Here is a 22,271-nt window from a genome sequence, read left to right on the forward strand (position 1 = left end):
GTTGCCTAAAAAAAAAAAAAAAAATTCCTGTTCCACCATCTAACTCTCAGAGTAAAGAATAGATAATTTTCTAGAATGGATGGGGAATTATATCCTTAATTTAAGTGTTTCTCATAACCACAATATATCCCCATTTAACCATGTAGTATATAACAAGTATAAAAAACAAGCTACTAAAAAAACTATTTTCATTAAAATAGAAGGGTTAAATATGTATACAGAATGAGAAATACTGTAATTTGTTTGTGCTGATTGACCTCATTTCTAGTATTGAGAACAGATTTTAACCAATTTCCTTTTAGAAGGTATCTATTTTCAGAATACTGAGGTAGTCTAAAAAAAAAGCACTACCTTCAGTTATTAATCTAATGACATTTTGTAAAAGCAAAACAAGGAAGGCTAGATAAAAGAGACCCTCCCAAGAAATAAAAAGTGTAACAATAGCATTCCAAAAGAGCACTGCCCAGAGCTTTCCTGTTTTCTTGGGCTTCATAGGTGTGGTCCATTACTGGACATTCTTTTAAAGCCCAGAGAATTTCAGGGTTGGGCTGTGGGGGGAGGGAAGGGAGCAGGCTTTTCAGAATCAAAAATATATTCTGTTTTGCAGATCACCACTAAAAGCAGACTTCACAAATTATTTCATATTGGCCTCCCCATGACAATGGTGGGCAGAAAAGGAAACAACTTTAGAAGGGGGGTGTGGGTTGGGTACATGCTACTAGTTACAGACATTCTCTGAGGCTCATATCTTTTCTTTGGTTAGTGAAATGTATCAGTTATCAGGAGGTAACGTTGCAGCTTTATAAACAAAAAATTGTTTTATGACAATTCAGGGGGTATAATAAAACAGAAAGAGCAATGGGCAGCCAGAAGGCTTAAGTCTGGGGCCAGACCCTGCCACTAATTAACTACGGGATCGTGAGCAAGTTGCTTAAAATTCTTTAAAGTTCAATTCCTGTAACTATAAAATGGGGATAAAACAGATTCTATCTAACAATGCTGTTGTTCAATTCTAACATTATAATGCATATGAGGGGGCTTTGCGAATGACAAAATGCTTTAAAACATACAATGTTTTAAAATGTTTTGTGACCTACAGTTGATATATTGGGTCCTTTGAAGTTAGGGAAGGGAACCTGGACATTGTCCTGTTCGTTCATCAAGTACAGAAAATATTTCAATAAATAAGCTTGGTCAAGTTACAACAATAGCTAGCATATCTATAGCACCCACTATGTCCCAGGCACTGTACTAAGCACTTTACAAATATCTCATTTGATCTTCACAAAGACCCTGGGAGGTAGGTGCCATCATTGGCCCCAATTTACAGATGAGGAAACTGAGGTGGATAGAGGTAGAGTGACTTGCCTAGGGCCTCACAATTAGAGACTGTCTGAAGCTGGCTTCAGACTTAGGGTTTCCTGACTCTGAATCTGCAGCTCTATCCTCTGGAACACCCGGTGCCTTGGCTGAGCAGTTGAGCTATCACAGATAGGCCTCTATAAAATGTTCCAACTAAGTTCTAGTTAATGGGCTGTGATTTCATCTTTGTAGAAAATGCCAGGGGTGGGAATTGCCTCCATGACTCAAAAGAAGAGTGATGGATAACCTTCCATACACCTTAGTGGAAAATCCCTAGGGAGTGGTTTGGGACTCACAGAGGTTAAGTGACTTGCTCAGCGTCACAACCCAGGAGGGATCAGTGATTAGAGCTCTACCACGCTGCCTTGGAGCAGAGCCTTAAAATGTAACCAAATAGGACTAAAATACAGGAGAAAAGTTGTCAACGACCTACAAATTCACTTTCTTGTCTTACAAAAAGCAGAAAAGTATATTCCCTTCCTAAAAGCTTATGTATGACACCAGCGAAAACCTTAGCATTTGGTTTTATCTGAAACTAATGGGAAGTATAAACTGATTGATTAAAGTACTGGACCCTAGTCAGAAAGATCTGAATTCAAATTAAGCCTTAGACACTGACTGGCTATGTGATCCTGGGTAAGTCATTTCATCTGAGACTCCTTTTCCTCAGCTGTAAAATGGGGATGATAGCATCTACCTTACTGGGTTGTGAAGATCAAATGGTCCTCAAATGAGATCTCTGTAAAGCACTTTGCTACATGAATGCTAGCAATGATGATGACGATGATGATGATGATGAAGAGGTACTGTTGTCCTTTTCATTCTAAATTCTTAACCTGAGTCTGTGGATAGATTTGGGGGTGGGAAGTATCTGTGAACTTGAAAAAAATTGTATCTTTATTTTCATTAATTTTTAACTTAAAGGAGGAATGTAGGCCACAAACATCATTCTGAAAAGGGATCCTTGGGTTTTCCCAGACTGCCAAGAGGGCTGATGACATAAAAAGAGGTTAAGAATCTCTCATCTAGAGTGAAGAATAGACAACAATCATGGAAGATATAGTTTAAAGTATGATGTAATTAGCCAACAGCTGTTTGTATTCACAAAGAAAGATTCTAAGCCATTTTCCCAAGCTAGCTCAGATGGGCAACCTCAGAATGGACACTTTACAAAGGTATTGCTCTAAATGTACCAGATCTGTGCCTTCTGAGTAACTTTGTGGGAACTGAGAAATAAAATTAGACAGAAAACTACCTCATGAAAAATTGACAAACCAAAGAGCAAAGTAGGTTCTTTCTGACTGAACCCCATTGAGAGCAGTAGTTATCTTGCCATTTTTCAAAGGAAAAACATCTCCTGTTGACTAGGAATTCTCAGCAACTGGCATAACTTGGTTGCTTAAGCAACCGAGTTAGCCAGGAAATGGATGAAGTGTGAAATAATCTCTAAGCTTTATGGATGGACTGTGGGGAGGTTAAATTGGCCCACCTGCTAACTGGTACTGGTAAATATCATTCATTTACAATGGCAGGTTGTAATCAACAGGTTGAAAAAGCCAAAAGTGAAACAAATTCCTACCAAAGCAGAAAATGATGTTTAAAAATATGGCTCAAATATAAGAAAACAAAGCTATGCAAAGAGAATTTATCCATCAAGTTTGGGTTCTGTTTACAAGAGCACTTGAAAACAAAATAGTTCTAAGGATGAATGAAAAAGTAATAGCTTCATTCTTTTTGCTCCAGAAAAAATGCTTCTTAACCATAATATTCTATAGAGAAAGTGCTCAGTCAATTTTTAATTAAGAACACCTTTAAGGCAGATTTTTGCTAAAAGGAAAAAGAAAAGTCCAGGACCAATTGATTTAGTGACTTAATTTTGCAACAGAATATCAGATAGGATTTCATTTTTAATTCCAGATGAAAAAATGGAGACTCTCCCAAGTCAGGCCACACAAAGCACACATAATTTCACTCTCCCCTCATCCCAAACTGGGGATTAGGCACCCACTTCTAAGAGAGTTTCATCATTTATTGAAGGACCTCTGTAGCAATACAAGCTAGTTCTGTTTTTCTAGAGAGTGCAAGTTCTTGCACTCCAGACAGTCTTCAGATACCTTTAGGGTAAGAAACATGGAAACAAATGGAAAAGTCCACAGGGTTTTTCTTTTTTATTGGAAGAAAGATTCAACACTTCCTTTTACAGTAAAATGGGAAGAAAAATTAACATGAATTTCACATCCTAAAGTGATTCAAGACAAATACCTAAAGCAAACTTTATTACCCATAAGGGATGACAACATTAAATACACATTAGTAAAATTATTCATTATCAAAAGGTCCTCATTTTATTGGGCAAATTCTCTAGTTTGCATCGCTCCTAAGAAGGCTTCTTCCTTAAGGGAGATGAGGACAGAAGAAACCTCCCTTATCCCTGTCTTGAATGTGATTCATTAAGGCAACTGAACAAATGACCAGTAACAGACCTCAAAACTCTACCACAGGGAGTTTGCAATGCATCACTTCTTGTAGTTTGAGAGCCTGTTTCAATAGGCCCATAAGTGTGAAAATTTCAGCATCACCGCCCTTATCTAAAATATGAACGGTCTGGTCACTTCAAGCCACTTCAATGTAATGAACAAATTCCAATCCTTTTTCTAGTAAAATAAAAGCCTACATTGCTAAGGACAGGTAAGTAGTAAACGCATTTAAAGGGAAAAAAAAACACTTTGGTTGAAACTTAAATTCATAAAATATCGTTAATGCTGCTTTCTACCCTTATTTTACTCTCTCAGTAATCCATTTTGGTTTGTGAAGTTACAGTAGCTAGCAAGGCTCTGCTAGACTCCCATTACTGTCCTACCACCATCTAGTTCCAAGACTATTATGAGTTGCATTTTTGTCTAGTCACCATAATAGTGGCTATTGACACTACCATAATAATAGTACATAAAATTCTGATCATCTTTCTCTATTCCTCCAATATTTAGGCTTAAGAAGACATGCCATTCAAATTATAAAACTGGGTTAAATTGACAAAGTGTGAGACTGGGTTAATAATTTCATCCAAAGATTCAATGATATAGGTTTATTCACCTTAGGCTATTCACTAAGACAGATACCTCTTCTGAAATGAGTTCCTAGAGGACAAAAATGACATCAGCCCCAACTGTCAAATCTTAGTTGATTTTCTCCCTGAATTTTGTGCACTAAAGGGCTACTTTAGAGTTTTGAAGATTTTTTTTTTGACCAAAAGGGTAAAGTAAAAAATAATAGCAATGTGAGCACAACTATATAATCAAATGTGACAAACATATATGAAATTCTTTGGAATACCACTGTGCACACTATATTCCATACTCGTAAATGCAAATACACTTTTCCTCATTTTAACAATTTATCAAGTTACTTCCACCGTCTAAAGGGGAAAGGTAGCATAGACATAGGTTAATTATGCTACCACATACAAAAATCATATAACTACCCAATTGAAAGTTAACAGCAAAAAAGAACACTTTGTAGAGTTGAGGCTTGAGTAATTCATTTTCAGATTCTAAAATGTATTTTTTTGCAGAAGCAGAAGAGTGAGAACATATGCAAGGACAGGTTGGTTTCAACTGCCTAAGAAAAGAATGATAAGGGACAAAGAGGGCCTACACCAAATGCACAGAAGTGACCTGAGGTAGTCTACCAAGTACATTCATGCGATGCAAGACAGGAGATTGTCATTTTAACTGAATGCATTTATAACTGTGATTCTTCCCATGTTCAATTAACAACAAAAAGTTTAAGAATAGGATTAGGTTCAAACACTGAAGGCAAATGTGTCCCCCAAAGATTCTGATTTTTATTTTTGAAGGTAAAAATCCAAGAGCTAATATAAAGCAAATGAATGTTTTAGCACATTAAGAAAGCATCTTTTCAGAAGCAAAGAAACAAATCCCACAATAGTAATGCATTTCAATAATGACTAAGCACACACACAAAGACACACACCGCGCACGCACGCGCATGCACACACAATACCCCTCCCCAAAATAACCCCCCCAACACAATTATAATCCTTAAGGCTTCCTTAAATGTTACTTGTTCTGTAATTTTCCCCATCATCTAAGAAGGTTGAACGTTAAGTAGATGCCTTAATTTGTATAGTTTTATAAATTCTGAACAATATGAATTTTACAGGCATCTCTGGTTCTTCACATTGTTTCTAAGGTTAGATTGTGAGAAGGCACAAAGGATTGGGAAGGAAATCAAAAAGAAAACTAATCTCGCTCTTCCCATCAAAAATATTTTCATTTTCCATTAGATTCTCCAAAGAGTGAAACAATCTGAAACCAGAATGCACTAAAAATGAGGTATCTATATGAACACAGATTTTTGCCAGTCTTTCTCTTCTCAGTAAGATTTGTAAAAGCATAAACTTGTAGGGTTTTTCAATTTCTAACTAAAAGAACACCTTCTGCATCTATACTTTCAAGCCCAAACCAACCTAACTTTCACAATTTCATCATCTGCTCCATGAAAACAGTACCATTTCCTTGCCCTGCCCCACCCCACATCCTCTTACAAATAGTACTATCCAAAGACTAGCTTATTTTCTTGGCATTTTGTTACTGTAGTTTTAAGTTAGAGCAAGAACATAAAGTTCATTACACATTGGGTTAAGATTCAAACTGCAAACAATATACATATTCCCAATTACTGTGCCATCTGATACAAGCTTCAATGTCATGTCAAATTTCAAACAAGTAATGACATTAACAGAACTAAGATGGAGAAAAACAGTCTTCTTCACTCATTCTACAACACAATTGACTCAGCTCTTCCCTGCAAACCATGGAAGAAAAAGAGCAGTTCTGTGGAAGATGCAAAGCTCTATAATATTTCCATGTCAGTCAAAATCAAGTTTTGGTTTGTGGACAATTAAATCCAATTTGGGGAAGGAGAATGGAAGTTGGACAGAAATCTAAAGTTGTGACTATGTAATTGTATGCCATTTTATCACTTTTTAACAGTTATGAAACGACATTCAACACTGGATAAATATTCCCTTTTTGACTGTCAGCATAAATTTAAGAGGCAGTTCTTTCTGGACAGCAAACTCCCATTATAACTTTTAAAAAGTAGCACTAGATCAAAACAGACAAGTTCCTGTAATTAAATCCAGTATTCTGGCACACACAAAGACACACACACAAACAACACTCTGAAAAATCAGGGAATCTAAATGTTTTTCCAAAATTCCAGAAAATGTCCCATCAGTGATACACAATCAAAAAGGGATGTATTAAAATTCCAGTGTATTATGTATGGTATAAGATTAAGAACTAGTTAATCTCTGCTGGAATACAACATCAAAATCACAACAGGAATCTTCTGTGGCCACAGAACACAAAGGTAGACCCATTTCAAGTGTTTTTCAATCATAAGTCAAAATTACCATTCCCCTCTTTCTCCCAACAAAATTTCAAGCTTGTCCAAGTGAGTTACACTGTAGTTTCTCTACCAGTTTTGAGATTAGGTGCAGAAAACTGTCTTCTCATTCGAGGCGGTGTCACAAACTGGTTATAGTGGTTGGGTCGGTCGGTCTGCTTCTGGTAGAAACTGGACATGCTGCCTTCCATCTGGCCTCCAGTGTTATAATTACAGTAAGGCTGGCGGTGCTGATGAATATGGCGCTTCTGTTGGAAAGTTTGTAGATCAGGGTTCTGGTGCCCATTGAAGGACTGTAATGACTCTGATGATGCAGACTGAGCACGTACATTTTTCTGCTGGCCATTATTGAGGGAATTACTTCTCCATCTCAACTGAGGAGGTGGCTGCTGATGATGATTATTAAGATGTTGCTTGCTTACTTGTATGGCATCTTGGTTTCGATTGCCTTGATGACCCCATGGAAACTGAGGGTCCTTAGACATTGCTCTACTAATTTTTTCTTGGCTCTCTTCACTTCCTTTTCTTTCCTCTTCCTCCTTCGGAATTTTTAACTCTATAACCTCATCTTCTGTTATAATGATATGTGTTCCTGGACTCCAAGAGTTTCTGTGTTTGGGATTGCTCTTAAATGGGAATCGAGGTTTTCGGTTCTCTGGGGGGATAAATCTATGTGGTACATTCTGTCTGCGAAGCTGCTTAGTTATCTCCTGCTGTTGCAAATTCTTAAACCGAATCTGTTCTTGCCTCATCCACCGAAGACGACCACGCCTAAAGGCTGGATCCCCATCCATCAACTGTGAAACACGCTCTTCTTTTCCAGGTTCCTCACTGTCTGACTTGTTAGTGATACCAGCACAGCTTGGGTCTTTACTTTTATAGTTTCCTTGAGATTTCTGCTCTTGTGATCCAATCAGTGGCAAGACTTTTTCCATTTTTAACATCTTATTTCTCAATACTTTGATCTCTTCATCTTTCATGTTGTTTTGTTTTTTTACTTCTTGTAAAATATCCTCCAGTTTATCTATGTGTACTCTGAGGTCATCTACATCAGTGACTCCTTTCCCATTGGTCATTACGTCCTCAATTCGCTCATCTCCAACACCAACTGTGTCCCAGACATCTCTGGCCACTGCCCTCCAAGAATCTCGCTCATTGGGGTCTTTCTTCCCATACATGGCACAAAGTTCTTTCATTTTAACAATAGCTAAGGCCTCAATTTCTTGTCGGCTATGTCTGAAATCATTGAGGGCAACCTCATAGCAGATTTCTTTTACAGCCTGAATCTTGAGGTCTGAGATGGTGACCCATTTGGAGTCTTTGCTGAGGCGCCTTCTTTGGGGAATCTGGTACATTTTGATTGGCTCTCGTTTCTTCCCACTGCTGGGGAGCCCACATTTTTTAACAATGGTTTGTAACTTGCTAGGAGGTAGTTTTTCTCTCAGGGAAGTAATCAGCCTCCAGCTCTCTTCACAGGACCTCTTGTCTGAATCGTCCCCGCTATCAGAATCTGCATCCTTTGGAAAAACAAAATCAAAAAATGGCCCCCAAATAATCAAAATTAAAATGGAAAAAGGAAAATCAAATTGAAGAAAAAAAATCAAGCAAAAAAAACCTTAGCCAAACTTAAAAAATAAACTAAATAATGTAAAAACTTTTTAGGGCTCAGTATTAAGATATTAAAAAGTCATTGGCCCATAGCCTCATTTCCTTAAATGATGACATCTCTACTTGAAAAATTCTCATGATGCCTGATAAGTGAACATTATAAATATTTCATTCACTTCTGGTCACCCCAAACTATGAGAATATAAAATATATTAAAAAAAACAACAACAAAAAGCTGCACCCCAGACATGCTTTAAAACCATGCACACACTCCCCAACATTTGCCTTGGTTATTGCTGCTGCATCTTCCAGAAACTCTTTCCCCCATGAGCGAGGACAGGTGTCATACAGAGATGTGACGAGTAGCCAGATTAACATTGGTTAGTAATGCTGTAGTATGCTGAGGCATTTTTTTGGTTGTTGTTTAGAGTTGGCTTTACTAAAAAGAGAAGAGCCCTAGAAAAAAGTTAGAAGATAAGAAAGTAGAAACTAAGCAGTCAACAGGGATGGTGTTAAAAGTGCTCAGAGTGCCCTTATACAGAATTCAGTGTGAGTTTATCAACCACAGAAGTTTACTACAAGATAAATAAAAGGAAAACTGCAAAACTATTCTTTCCATTTTCAGTTTGCAGCTTTCTCATGTCATTCATTATGGGTGCATCCGATTTACATACAGAGATGAAGTTTACTGTCCAAGGAACAAACAGGAAAAAGAAACAAAGGCAATTATGTTGATTTTTCTTCATATACTTGAGCCAAGAAATACTGTTTTCATAAGGGGAAAGAAAAAACCTCACCACGAAATACTAGAAAGTGGTAGATGATAATTAAAAAAAACCTACCAGGTCAAATATGTTTTGCTTAACTTTTCTTTTCATAAGTTCTCCAGCTAATTTTTTTAAAACATAGATTCCATTTTTACTAAGGTTTTATACATGGAAACCTATGCTATTTGTAGTTGCTGAGGCAGCTAGGTGGTGCAGTGGAGAGTGTGTTATACCTTGACTTCAGGGCAGGTAGAAGTCATCAAAAGTGCTAGCTCTCCCTTGACAACGTGCTAACCACAAAAGATAAGAATTTGCCAATTTAAAAATAGCAGAATTTTAAAATTGTTTGTTTGTCTCTAAAGTAATCTTTCCAACCAGTGTTTTTTAAAGCTAATATGATTTAGGACTAATACACCAATTTAAGTCCTTAATATAATAGTTTGCAAAGTTGTTTTTTTTTAATTCAGTCACTACAAACATTTAGAAGTGAAGAGACTTATCAACAGTACCCTAAATGAAAGTAATACATTTTTCCTTTTTAAAATTGGTTATTTAAAGGGTTAAATTAGTTTCTTTAAATGTAAAAAAAGTTTGACAGGAACTGGATAATGAAAAATATGAATGGACAAGTCATATTACCTATTTCCCCTACCTAAGTTGTGTTCACCCTATGGGTTTTTCAAGATAAGGCAAGAAAATTATAATTTGAAAATACCCAATCCTAATTCATTTTCCAGACGAAAGTAAAAATAGTGATTTACCAATTAAAAAACAAAAATATATATCAAAGAAAATTTTATTTCTTGTCCTTTTAAGGGGAATATATTCTATAAGTTTTCTCAGTCTATTCGAAAATGTGGCACTAAATAGCTGGCTTATAGTATCTATACTTACCCCTATCCTTTTGATTTTTAATGAAGAAAAATATATACTTATTTGATGAACTCAAGAGTATATGTGAACACTTATTAAAAGTATGAAAAACAACTGAAAATATATGTGGTTCCTGGAAAATAATTTTCTTGAAAATATATATGAATTAAGCTAATGGATTATTATTATTATTAATTTTTAATGGATAACTTTGTTCCATAAATCTTATAAACACTAAACTTACAAGTCAATACCCTAACAAAGTGTAATACCTGAAAACTATTAAGCAAAACAGTTTGGATATTAATAATAGCAGACACACAGCACTTTAAGTGCTAGAAAACTTTTTACATACATTATTTCACTGGAACATTACAACAACCAGGTGAGATAGAGTACTATAGGTACTAGTGTTATTATCTATATTTTAAAGATGAAAAAACAGGCTTAAAGAGGTTGTGACTTTCCCCTGGTCACAGAGTTCCTGAAATAGGGTTCAAAAGCAGGTCTTCCTACCACCAAGTCCAACACTGTACCGTATCCATGAACCAACTTACCCATCAAAGACTTCAAGAGATAGGAAGGGAGTGGACTTTAATATGTCATTATAAATTTTATTATGAATTCTATAATTTTTTTATTTGAGTTGTTCTATTTAAAAGTTGTCTAGCTCTATATAGCAATAAATTTGGGCATATTATTCTTTTGGCTCTGGTTTCTTCATTTTGAATAACTTCATACAAGTTTTTACATTTTTTTGAATTCTTAATATTCATTTATGGCACAATATTGTTACCTTACATATATTATAATTAATTAAGCCTTTTCCCAATCATTGGGCACATAATCTGTTTCCAACTTTTTGCTATTATAATGACGCTACAAATACTTTTAAAAGATATTTATTATCAATTTCCTTCTTAGGATATAAACCCAATAGAGAGAACACTGGGCCAAAGGGTGTGAATAGTTTTTTTAACTTTCCTTGCTTAATTCTATTCCTTCTCTCCCCAGAAATGGTTGAAAGAAATCACATAAAAACAGAGGTGGGAAAAGACCTCAGGGGCAATGTCTTTACTCAAGCCCACATGTGAACAATTATTTCCTTTAAAACAAATATTTAAAATGGTTAAGAGCTACATAACCTCCACTAAGGGGCAGGATGATGGCATGGTGGATAGAGTGCAGGTGTTGGAAAGTCCTGCATTCAAATCAAGCCTTAGACATTTAATAACTGCATGATCCTGGGACAAAGAATCAAAAAGCCTTTCTTTAGATCAAATTTATTTACCTTTTTGACCCTTTCATCTACTACATCTAGTTCTACCTTCTGGGGTCAAGCAGAAAATTAAAACTTTACTGCCAATAAATTGCCTTGCCTCTTTTATCTTTATTCCATCTATGTTAATTTTTGATTAATCAATGATTTTTAAAAATAATATTTATCAATTTAATTAGTGTGATGTGATTTTTCAGAATTTTCTTAACTTACATTTCTCTAATTATTGGTAATGGGAGCATTTTTTCAGCTCATAAACAATTTGTATTTTTAACTTTGAAAACCTGTTCTTACCTCTGATCGTTTCTCTACTGGGGAAAGGCTCTAAATCTTATTGATTCACATAAAAACTCCCCATAAATTCTAGATGATATTTTTATCAGATGTTTAATGCAAAGGTTTTTTTTAGTCTGTAAGTTCTTATCCTAAGCTACACTGATTATATCTTCACACTACTGAACTAATCTGTTTGGACTTTTATAATAGTCTCCATACCAGAGGTATCAAAACACTTGGCCAGTGGCCCGTAACATTTTCCAGTACAGCTCAAACCATATTAAAATACAAGTGGGAAATATTTTAAAATATCATGTTAACATGCAGTTTTCTGAGTCACAAAGCAGTTGCAGAGATCCTCACATATGGTTTAGTGGCTCTCTTTTTAGTTGTTGTTTGACACTGCCATTCTCCCCTATGGCCAGTTACAAACAGATTGTCTATTTAGTTGTGAGAGATGTGAATCCATGTTTTTCATTTTTTGTGGCGTGACTTTTTATTTTAGATAATGTATTCTGTGCAATTTGTTGAGGGAATAATGGTATCAAATGCTTGTTTCAACCTGTTTTTCTACCCAAACACCAGCCAACTTGCCCAGAAGTTCTTTTGTGCACTTAAGGGTTTCTCCAAGACTAGACTGATACTCATACATTTCTGTCTTGCTTAGTGAAGGGCAAGCCACTCCTTACATTTCTTTTTCTTTTACCCTTATAATTCTTGATCTTTTGTTCCTCTACATTGATTTTGTGGCCTTACTGTCTGATCCATAAAGTATTCCTTTAGCAATGTGATTGTCATAGCATTATGTCTGTAAACTAACATGCATGGTATTACCATTATTACAATATTGTCTAGATTAGTCATGGACAATGACTCCCTCCCCAGTAATTTAAGTCTTCATTTTTTAAGTAAAAATTATTTTATATCTGTATTTATGAGTCCTATATGTCTTGGTAGGTAAATACCCCAATATTTAATGCATTTTGTGGCTAACTTAAATATTTCTCATAATTTGTCTTTTTTAAAATATAGAAAATTGAAGATTTTTGTGAATTTATATTGTTACTGCATTTAAGGTATTGTGTTGATTTTTTTTCTGATTACCTAGACTTCGGTATCAAATATCCTAGTATCCATTAAAGACATGATTTTCCTTCTTACTGCCAAGATTTATCCATTTCTTTTTCTTCACTTATGACTAGAGTTAGAATTTCTCATACTGTCAAACAATAGTGAAAATAGGCATTCTAAGTTCATTTTTGAACTAACTAGACAAGTTTTTCCATTATAAATAATTGTACCTCCTGCCTATAGATAAACACTTTTAGTCAAATTAAAATCCTTTCATTTGTATACTTTTTGGTGTTTTTAACATGAGTTCTGCATTTTACAGAAGGGTCCTTCTGTATCTATGGATATAACCCTGTGGTTTTGTCATTAGCATCATTTATTATGCTATTTACTTTCCTAACGTTGACCCTTTGTTTCATTCATGGCATAAATTCAACAAAGCCATAATGATATAATGTTGTAACCTTGGTGCTTATTTAATAATTTAAAAATAATATTCATTAATGATACTATTCTACAGTTATCTCCTAGGGAGAAGCAATCTAGTACAGTGGATAGAATGTAAACTTGGAATTAAGAGGACCTGGGTTCAAATCTAGCCTTTACCACTTACTATTTAGGTGACTACAGGCAAGTCACTTAATCTCTATTAAAGATGCTCTTCTTTTCCAGGCTCCTCATTATCATTTACCTCTGGGAACCCCAGTTCCTGATGTGTAAAATAAGGATAACGGCAGTAAGTGCTCACTCCAGGGGATTTGGGGCAAGTTTAAATGAGGTGTTATGGGGAAAATTTGCAAATATCAGCTCTCTTTCTTCTGATTTCTCCTTCCCTGTTTTGGGAGTCAAGACCATATTTACCTAACACAAAGAGTTTGGTTAAGTGCCTTCTTTCTCTGCTTCTCAAAACAGCTTATGTGGTAGAGTTATTATTTGCCCTTTAAACATATGATAGAACATGCTTGTATATCCATTCTCCTGATATAAGCTCCGTTTCTTAGAGATTGGGTTACTTAGGTCACCTAGTTCATGTTTTCTCTATTACTTATTTTTAGACATTCATAATTTTATTTAAATTTTCAGTTTTGTTACCATGGAATTAAGGACAAAGGTTTCTGAAGTTTCTTTATTTCTTCTCTATTTACAACAAATGCCTATTCCTCATTTTTCATTACAGTAAGTCAATGGTCCTCTTTTATTGACCAAATTTGCTAATGGCTTGCCAATTTTATTTGTCTTAAAAACCCACTAGTTCTTTATTTTATTAGTTAGTTTAAAATTTTTTTAATGTTTATTGATCCTTCAGTATTCAACATCATTTTTGTGCTTGTTGTAGAGTTAACTTGTTTTCTGCAGATTCTTTTAAAATTGCATACTCAACTCATCTGTCTTCTCTTTTTTCTAAGTTGTAAGGAAAGTGATTTACCCCTAAAGTCTGCTTCAGTTGTATCTTTTGAATTTTTCCTACTACTATCATTCTCCTCTTTTTTTTAAGCTGTTTTTATGATTTGGTCTATGACCCACTTATTTAACATATTGTATTTTGGTCTCCATGTGGCTCTTTTAACAGTTTGTTCTTATTTCTTTTATTGATTATAATTTTTATTGTATTATAATTTATAAAAGTTTAAGATTTCTGCCATGCCACATTTATTTATTAGTTCGAGTACAAAATTAGTTTTTGTTTAAGTCCTATAGGAGAATGAGAAATATTTATTGTGCTACTTTCCTTTCAAAAACCTCCATATAGCTATCAAATACAGTTTTTCCAATATTCTGTCCAATCCTGCCTTATTATTTAGGCCGCCTATCAACTGGCATTTCCTTTAAGAACTTGGTTGATACAGCATTTGGCACATACTCTCATAATTCAATGTATCTGTGACAGTCACATCAATGTGAATATTTCTTCCAACAATGCAAACTGTGAGCCTACTCAGCCTGTGTGATGCTTGTCCATGTCCCCTTATAAGTCTACTACACGATGCCCATCCATCACATTGACAGTCATTTTCTAATTTTCTTGATACCACACGGATTCTAATGGATCAGGAAGATTATCTGATTGCCACTGTTCTTGAAATGTTCCTGGCTAACCTTGTTTCTTTTTTCCTTAGTCTTAGAGTTTTCTCATTGTAACCTTTACAATATTTTACCATTTGTATTTTGTCACATTATGCTCACATTCATCAAGGCCTTTTCCAAGACTCTTTTGGTGATTCTCAACTTCATTTTCAGAAGCTGTGTTAGTCCATTACTCACACTCATACAATAGCACAGCTGTTCCGGACGCTTATGCAGATTCGGGAACAAATATTTTATATTTATGTTATTTTATTCACCTTCACTTATATATTGTAGTTTTTCTCTTGTCTCCCTTAATAACATCTATATTTGCAATTGTGTTATCTGAAAGCATGATGATAACTCCTGAATTCTGATTCAGCTGAAATATGAGTTTTATTCTAGACAAATACTTCTTAACCTTTTGTGTGTGACAGTCTGGTGAAACCTATGGATCCTTTCTCAGAATATGATTTTAAAAGCATAAAATACAGAGCAATATAAATGAAAACAATTATGCTGAAATACAGTTCTCAAAAAGGTTTTTAAGTTCATAGTCTCTAGGTTAAGAAATCTTGTTCTAGACCTTCACTTTGAATGAATATGGCTTGATAATGTTTTAGGTAAATTTCTTGAAAACAGCAAGATTATTAGGTTTTATTTTCTAACTCTCTGCAGCTTTCTTGCCATTTTATTGGCCAGTTTAAGGTTTTATATAGATATAGATACATACACACACATACAATATATACATACATATGCATACACACATGTATATTCATATATATATATATATAATATTTGATTTTGCCCCTATTGGATTTTCTTCAAGTACCTTTTCTCCCCATTTATTAGCACAAGGTATTAGACAATTAAATTTGGTTCCAATAATCCAATCTAAATCCTTTGTAACTCACACAGAGATACCCTCTGCCCTCCCACTCACTCCAAGGAAGAACCTACTTCTTACTGATTGGTGGTTTGCAAACATGGAATACAGACCTAAAATTTCAACACTGGAGAAGATTTCTGGTGTGGAAAATCACTCTATCAAAGCATCATCTTATTTGTAACTTACAGTCTTAGGAAAAGGACTGGGGAACTGAGACATTAGGTGTAAAAGTTAACTGCAAAGTTGCCTACGTGCCGTATCATGGTTCAAGATGATTTCCTTTGCTTGGTTAATTTCTTGTCACTGAATTATCTTGCAAAAACTAAAACATAACGCTGTAGATATGCGTATTGTTTTCTACAGACTTCTCCCAGGATTCTCTCTGACGATGAAGCCTAAGAACTTGACAACTACATTTCTGGATGAATTAAATTTAAGTTACTTTTTCAACGTATGGATTTGGTTGTGCTAATTTTTCCCTTCTTTTTCCTCTTTAAAAAGTACTATTTATTGTTCTAAATCACTACTGATTAGAGAAATGGAAATTAAAATAACTCTAAGGTACCACCTCATACCTATCAGATTGGTTTAATATGACAAAAAAGAAAAATGATAAGTTTTGGAGAGGATGTGGGAAAATTGGGACATTAATGCATTGCTGGTGGAGGTGTGAACTAGTCCAACCATTCTGGGGAGCAATTTGGGACTATGCCCCAAAGGCTATAAAACTGCATACCCTTTGATCCAGCAATATCACTGCTAGGTCTGTAGCCCAAAGAGATCAAGGAAAATGGAAAAGGACTTATATACACAAACAATATTTACAGCAGCTCTTTTTGTGGTGGCATAAAACTGGAAACTGAGGAGGTGCCCATCAATTAAGGAATGGCTGAATGAGTTGTGGTGTATGATTTTAATGGACTATTATTATGCTATAAGAAATGAGAATCAGGATGATTTTAGAAAAACCTGGAATGACTTACATGAACTGATGGAAAGCGAAGTGAGCAGAACCAGGAGAACATTGTATACAGTAACAACAATATTATACGATGAAGAATTGTGAATGACTTAGCTATTCTTAGCAATATCATCCAAGACAATCCCAAAGAACTCATGATGAAAAATGCTATCAGCCTCCAGAGAAAGAACTGATGTTATCTGAATACAGAATGAAGCTCACTCTCTTTTTGTTTCCTCCATGGGGAAGAAATAAAATAATTTTTTAAAGTGCCATTTGTTAAATCAGATAGCTCTCTGAGAAGGGGATGCACTGGGGAAAACTATGATGATGTAAAAAACTAAAAGATATCAATACATTTTTTTTAACAAATTTAAGTTAAACCTCTGTATGCATTTTGTGTTTTCTACTTGCATTCTGATCTCTCTTTCCAAAGCTTTTAGTCAATTTTTTTTAAATGAGATTTCCTGGAATATGGTATTCAGACTTCTTGCTCATATTTTTCTGGAAGACCAACAATTCTCAGATTACCTCATCAAGTTCTGTCACTTTGGTTTGTAGAGGTAAGAAGTATTTTTCCAGTTGATTTAAAAAAAAAAATTATAATTGTTCTTCCAACCCTCCATTTTGGGTGGGCTTTCTTCTTTTATTTTTATTTTGCTCTGCCCAGGCCATTCTATTATTCCTCAGAGTCCAATGCTTTATTAAGATTTTCTACCACCTTTTCTCTTCATTTGAGTTTCAAGTCATCTTACTATATTCTGCCTTCAATGGTCTATCTTTATACTAGATATTCCTTTATATTTCTTACTGAAATACTAAATTATTCTGGAGGTTCTTGAAGTTACTCCATATTCCTTTTGGGGGGGGGGGTAGAGGAAGGAGAGGTCCTAGTTGTTGCTGAAGCCTTGTTCTTTCATACCAGCAATTTCTTTGCTTTCTTTTATCCTGTAATATCCATACTACAGGTAGATCACCATAAGGTCAAATAACAAATCCCATGAAGTAGTCACAATATTCAAATTTGCCCTGTATATTTCTATTGGCCTGAAACAAGTGACTGTATTTGACATAATTATAAATTCAAATAGTATGAATTCCAATATATGCAACCACTATGGCATTCATTATTTGGACTAATCCAGACCTTATTGTATTTATTCATTGTACTGGGTGAAGAAGTATTTTTGTTTACCCATTTCTTCAGTTTCTTAGTGTCCCTTTCAGATCTTTCCTGTAAGGATTTCTCCCCTCTTTTTTCTTTTTAAATTAAGTATATTTGTTGCTTTTCTTCAAGTGACATAAAGGAGCAGAGTTTACTTATGAATTAATTACTCATCCACATAGTCAAAGTCTCTAATAGTGTTGTTAATCATAACAATAACTACATCTAACATAGTATTTTAAGGTTTATGACACTTTCACCACAGCAACCTAGGAAGTAGGCAGTATAACTATTATTACCACCATTTCAATGAGAAGGAAACTGAGGCTTAATGACCTGTCCAGGGTCACAGAGCTAATACATGTTAGAGCCTGGAATGAAACTATGGTTTTGGGATGGCAAGGAAAATGTTACACTTTTCACATACAATGTTAATTAACTGTTTTTCTTCCTTACTCCTTCTGTACTTCTTTCTTTCTAATATCCCTACAAGAGTTTAAGGATAAAGTGGGCACCAACTACTTTAGAAAATGGTTAAGTATTCTCACTCCTGAATCAATTAATTGTTTGAGTAGAAAATTTTACATTCAAAGCCTTTAAAACAAAAGCTACAGAACAATGAAGTTAATCCAAATCAAGCCCAGAGAAAGATTATAATCAATGCCAGTAGCTGAGATTTCAATGCTAATCTCAGGTGATAACTACTTAAGTTACTTGGTTTCATTTATTATGTTTTAAAACATACTTCTAAAACTGTGACATTCATGGATGTTTAACAGAATGCCAAAAACAATATTACTCTAGCACTTCTGCCACATCCTCTACAAGACAGATTCAGGAATCATTAAACACTCAGCCGTGGGTAGAAATACAATAGAAGACTCCCAGATAGAGCCTTTACGTGAGGGGACAACTAAAATGAGTGGATCTCAAAATACACAGAGATCCTGACATGCCAAGAGAAAGTCTAAACCACTTAGCAACCACTGTAGAAGAGGAGTTATTTGCAATTCAGGAACAATAATGCAACAACTACAAATCACAGAAAATTAGATAATATCCCACCAATGTGTCTAGCTTGAGAATATATCAAGTTAAAACTGTGGGACCTGGATTTTTCTTTTAAATTATTATGTAAAAGTACTAAATACATGCTACACACAAATTTTATTAAGCTTTTTCTGCGTAAAGAAGCCCTACGACCATGTTTGACACTTTCTTGTATCTTCAATGTCTAGAACATCATTTTGTATATATTGGCTGATAATAAACATATGCCTATTTTATAAATAAGAGATATGGAAACAACCTATGTGTTATTATTAACTGAGCTGTTTAAAAAATACTGGCTTGCTGTCAGGAGCTAATAATAGTGGTAAATCAAACCCTCAACACTTATTACTATTTACCAGAATAATAATGATCATGATAATAATAGCTATCATTTTTATAGTGCTTTAAGATTTGCAAAGTGCTTTTACAAATATTAACTTATTTTATCCTTGAAACAACCCTGGTGGGGAAGTATTACTATAATTCTCATTTTACAGATGAGGAAACCAAGGCAGACAAAGGTAAAGTGACTTGCCCAGGGTCACAAACCTAGTAAATGACTGAGGCCTGATCTGAACCTTGATCTTCCTGACTCATGGCCCAGCACTCTAACCACTGCATCACCTAGTTGCTTCATTAGAACTAAACCATTTAACAACTAAACCTATTTTCCAAAAATTTTTTCTATATTTAGGGAACTAAAGGGACACCAATGTTTTATACTATTACAATAATAGTGTTATCACATCTGCCCTTTTTTGTTCTCTGCGGTGCAGTACAGAAATTTCATTAGATCATGTTACTATACTGAGATAAAGCTTCCTTCATGTATCATAAACCATTTTAAATTACTAAAAATTCTGTGCCCCTCCCAAGAGGGCTTTTCATAGTCACTTCCCACAAGCTAAACTTACTTCACCTGCCCTTCCTCCACCCCATGTGATTCTCCTTTATCCTCAATTCCTTTTTCAACTTGACTGAAGTTGCCAAGATCACACACAAGAAGCACAACCCCATACCAAGCATGACCATTGTGCCATACTGAAAAAGCTGCTACAGCTCAGGGATTCTGAGTTTTCATTTGTCACAACTTTTCTGCCAAGTTCAGAAGGTGGATATAAGACTGTTACATGTTACACATTATTGTGAAAGGCAATATTCACCACCTTAGAGTTAGGAAAGAAAGTAAACAATTATCTCCTTTCCTCAATTCTCCCTTCACCTTAAAAAAAAAAAGTTAAAATTACAAATTCCTAAAAAATCATGCCTGGTCTCCTGAGGTCATTCTGTTCCCTCAATTTTATCAATCAACATATCCAGAAGCTTCTTCTAACTAGACTTCAGGTAACTGAACTAACAATGTCTAAAAATGAAGCTCTCTTCAAGAGAGCAACTTTCTGTAAATCATAAAAACTAACTAACCTCAAAAGTGCATAGACCATTGTTGACATACTTGGAACTTAAGTTTACTGGATGAGCAGTTAACCATTCAACTACTTCCTTCATATTTAAATGAGGCTAAAAAAAAAAAAAAGACTTTGCTCTTCATTCCTGCTTTGACCCTATATCACCATATAAAGTGACAATAAAGACCCTGGCAGATGATTCAGACTCCATGCGGGGGTAGGAAAGAGGTTAAAACATGCAACTGTGCAGCAACATTTTCAGACACAATATATTTTAAAAAAAAAAACCAACAAAACAAAACAAAAAACCCCAGCACAAGAAAATCATAACTGAGTCAGCCCAAGAAGACAGAATTAGTAATTTCATGTGATCAAAGACAAAACCAAGGCAAACATCCAACAAGTTAAAAAATCCACATCAGTTATAATTGATAAGACCATTGAGGATTCAAATCCAAAGACAACTCAGCTACATGAAAGAAAATCTTTCTGCCCAATTTGCTACCCTGGAAAAGCCCCATTGCTTCCCCCAAAACGCTTGGTGCTGACTTAAAGAAACTCTCAAAAGGCCCAAACCTTCCTGCAGAGTTTTTCAGGCTCAGTTTAATAGGCATGGGTTAGTTCTCACTAAGGAAAAGGTATACTAGCCCGTGCTTCTTAAACTGTGGGTTGCGACCCTGTATGGGGTCCCACCATCACAACCCATAGATTAAGAAGTGCTGATGGGGTTGCGAGTGGAAAAAGCTTAAGAAGGCCTGTATTAGACTACGGTATCAGGGACAGCGCAGGGGCACACCCTGAGCCAGCACACCTCTACGGCATCAGTCATGGCAGAGAGGCTGCGCTGGGCTGCTTATCCAGTGGATCAGCACAGGCAGGTGCCTACCAGTCTCTGCTGCTCCAGTAAGAGGTCAGCTTCTTCTTTCTCTTTCTTATACAAGATTTCCATTTCCTGCAGCCTATAAAACAAGAGAAGGGGAAAAGAATCAAACTGGAGGCAGAAAATTAAGCAACTCCACAGAGTTACATTAAAAAGTCTCTTCTGACAGATCACATGTAAAATTTTTATTGCTGTATTTTTGTTATTTTACTCAGTCCACACAAGCTAGTACAACAGAAAATCCAAAAATCAAGTGAACCTTAAGATCTATTCCAGCTCTAAGATGCTATAATTCCTATTATTTCTCTTTAGAAGGCCCCTCTTTAAGTATGTGGCCTAGGAAATGAAGACATATCCATGAACAGCTCTTCTAGCCTTCTCCAATGATTACTTTAATAAACTGAGTATCAGGAGGACTAATCAAAATAAGGAATTTATAGATTACCTTTTTTCCATCTCCTGTTTCATATCAATGCCTTGTTTCTCTAGAAGCTCTCTCTGGGCAAATGTCCAGTCGACTGGTTCAGAAGGTGTCTCAGCTGATGGAGTCTTTTCACGCTCAGCCCGTGCTTGCTCCGGATGGTTGAAACGAAAAACGTGATTTTTACCCATGATGATGCGATTTCCTAGCATAAAATAAAATCAGACTTAGAGAACCTCAGAGAATCAACTAAAAAACCAGTCAAAACAACAACTTTACTAAAGTTGCAGGATATAAAATAAACCTACACAAATTATCAGCACTTCTATATATTATCAACAAAATCTAGCAGGAAGAGATAGAAAGAGAAATTTCATTCAAAATAACTGCAGACAGTATAAAATTCTTGGGAGTCTACCTGCCAAAAGATACCCAGGAACTACATGAACAAAAAGACAAAACACTTTTCACACAAATAAAGCCAAATCTAAACAACTGGAGAAAAATTAATTGCTCATGGGTAGGCTAAGTCAATATAATCAAAATGACAGCTCTACCTAAATTAATTTACTTACTCAGTGCCATACCCATCAAATTACCAAAGAAGTATTTTTAAAGATCTAGGGAAAAAAATAATAAAATTCATCTAGAACAACAAATGATCAAGAATATCAAGAGAATCAATAAAAAAAAATGTAAAGGAAGGCAGCCTAGCAGAACCAGATTTCAAACTATATTTTTACAAAGCAGTAATCATCAA

The 22,271-nt window shown here is 35.1% G+C and overlaps 1 protein-coding gene across 2 annotated transcripts in view; it reads right to left on the bottom strand.

Moving 5' to 3' along the window:
* KIF1B (kinesin family member 1B) overlaps positions 1-22,271 on the bottom strand; it is a 185,258-nt gene that overhangs the window by 73,461 nt on the left and 89,526 nt on the right. Inside the window, exons 19-21 of one of the 2 annotated variants that reach the window (XM_027844032.1) lie at positions 21,536-21,716; positions 21,097-21,169; positions 5,185-8,312 (exon numbers count right to left, since the gene is read on the bottom strand). In XM_027844032.1, the coding sequence (XP_027699833.1) occupies positions 6,849-8,312; positions 21,097-21,169; positions 21,536-21,716 (1,718 nt within the window). In that variant the 3' untranslated portion in view covers positions 5,185-6,848. Of the gene's footprint in view, positions 1-5,184; positions 8,313-21,096; positions 21,170-21,535; positions 21,717-22,271 lie in introns of those variants that run through there. The other variant, XM_027844030.1, reaches the window with a different exon arrangement.

This window comes from Vombatus ursinus, unplaced genomic scaffold, assembly GCF_900497805.2.
Source record: "Vombatus ursinus unplaced genomic scaffold, bare-nosed wombat genome assembly UNPS02014932.1, whole genome shotgun sequence".
In the NCBI taxonomy this organism is placed as follows: Eukaryota; Metazoa; Chordata; class Mammalia; order Diprotodontia; family Vombatidae; genus Vombatus; species Vombatus ursinus.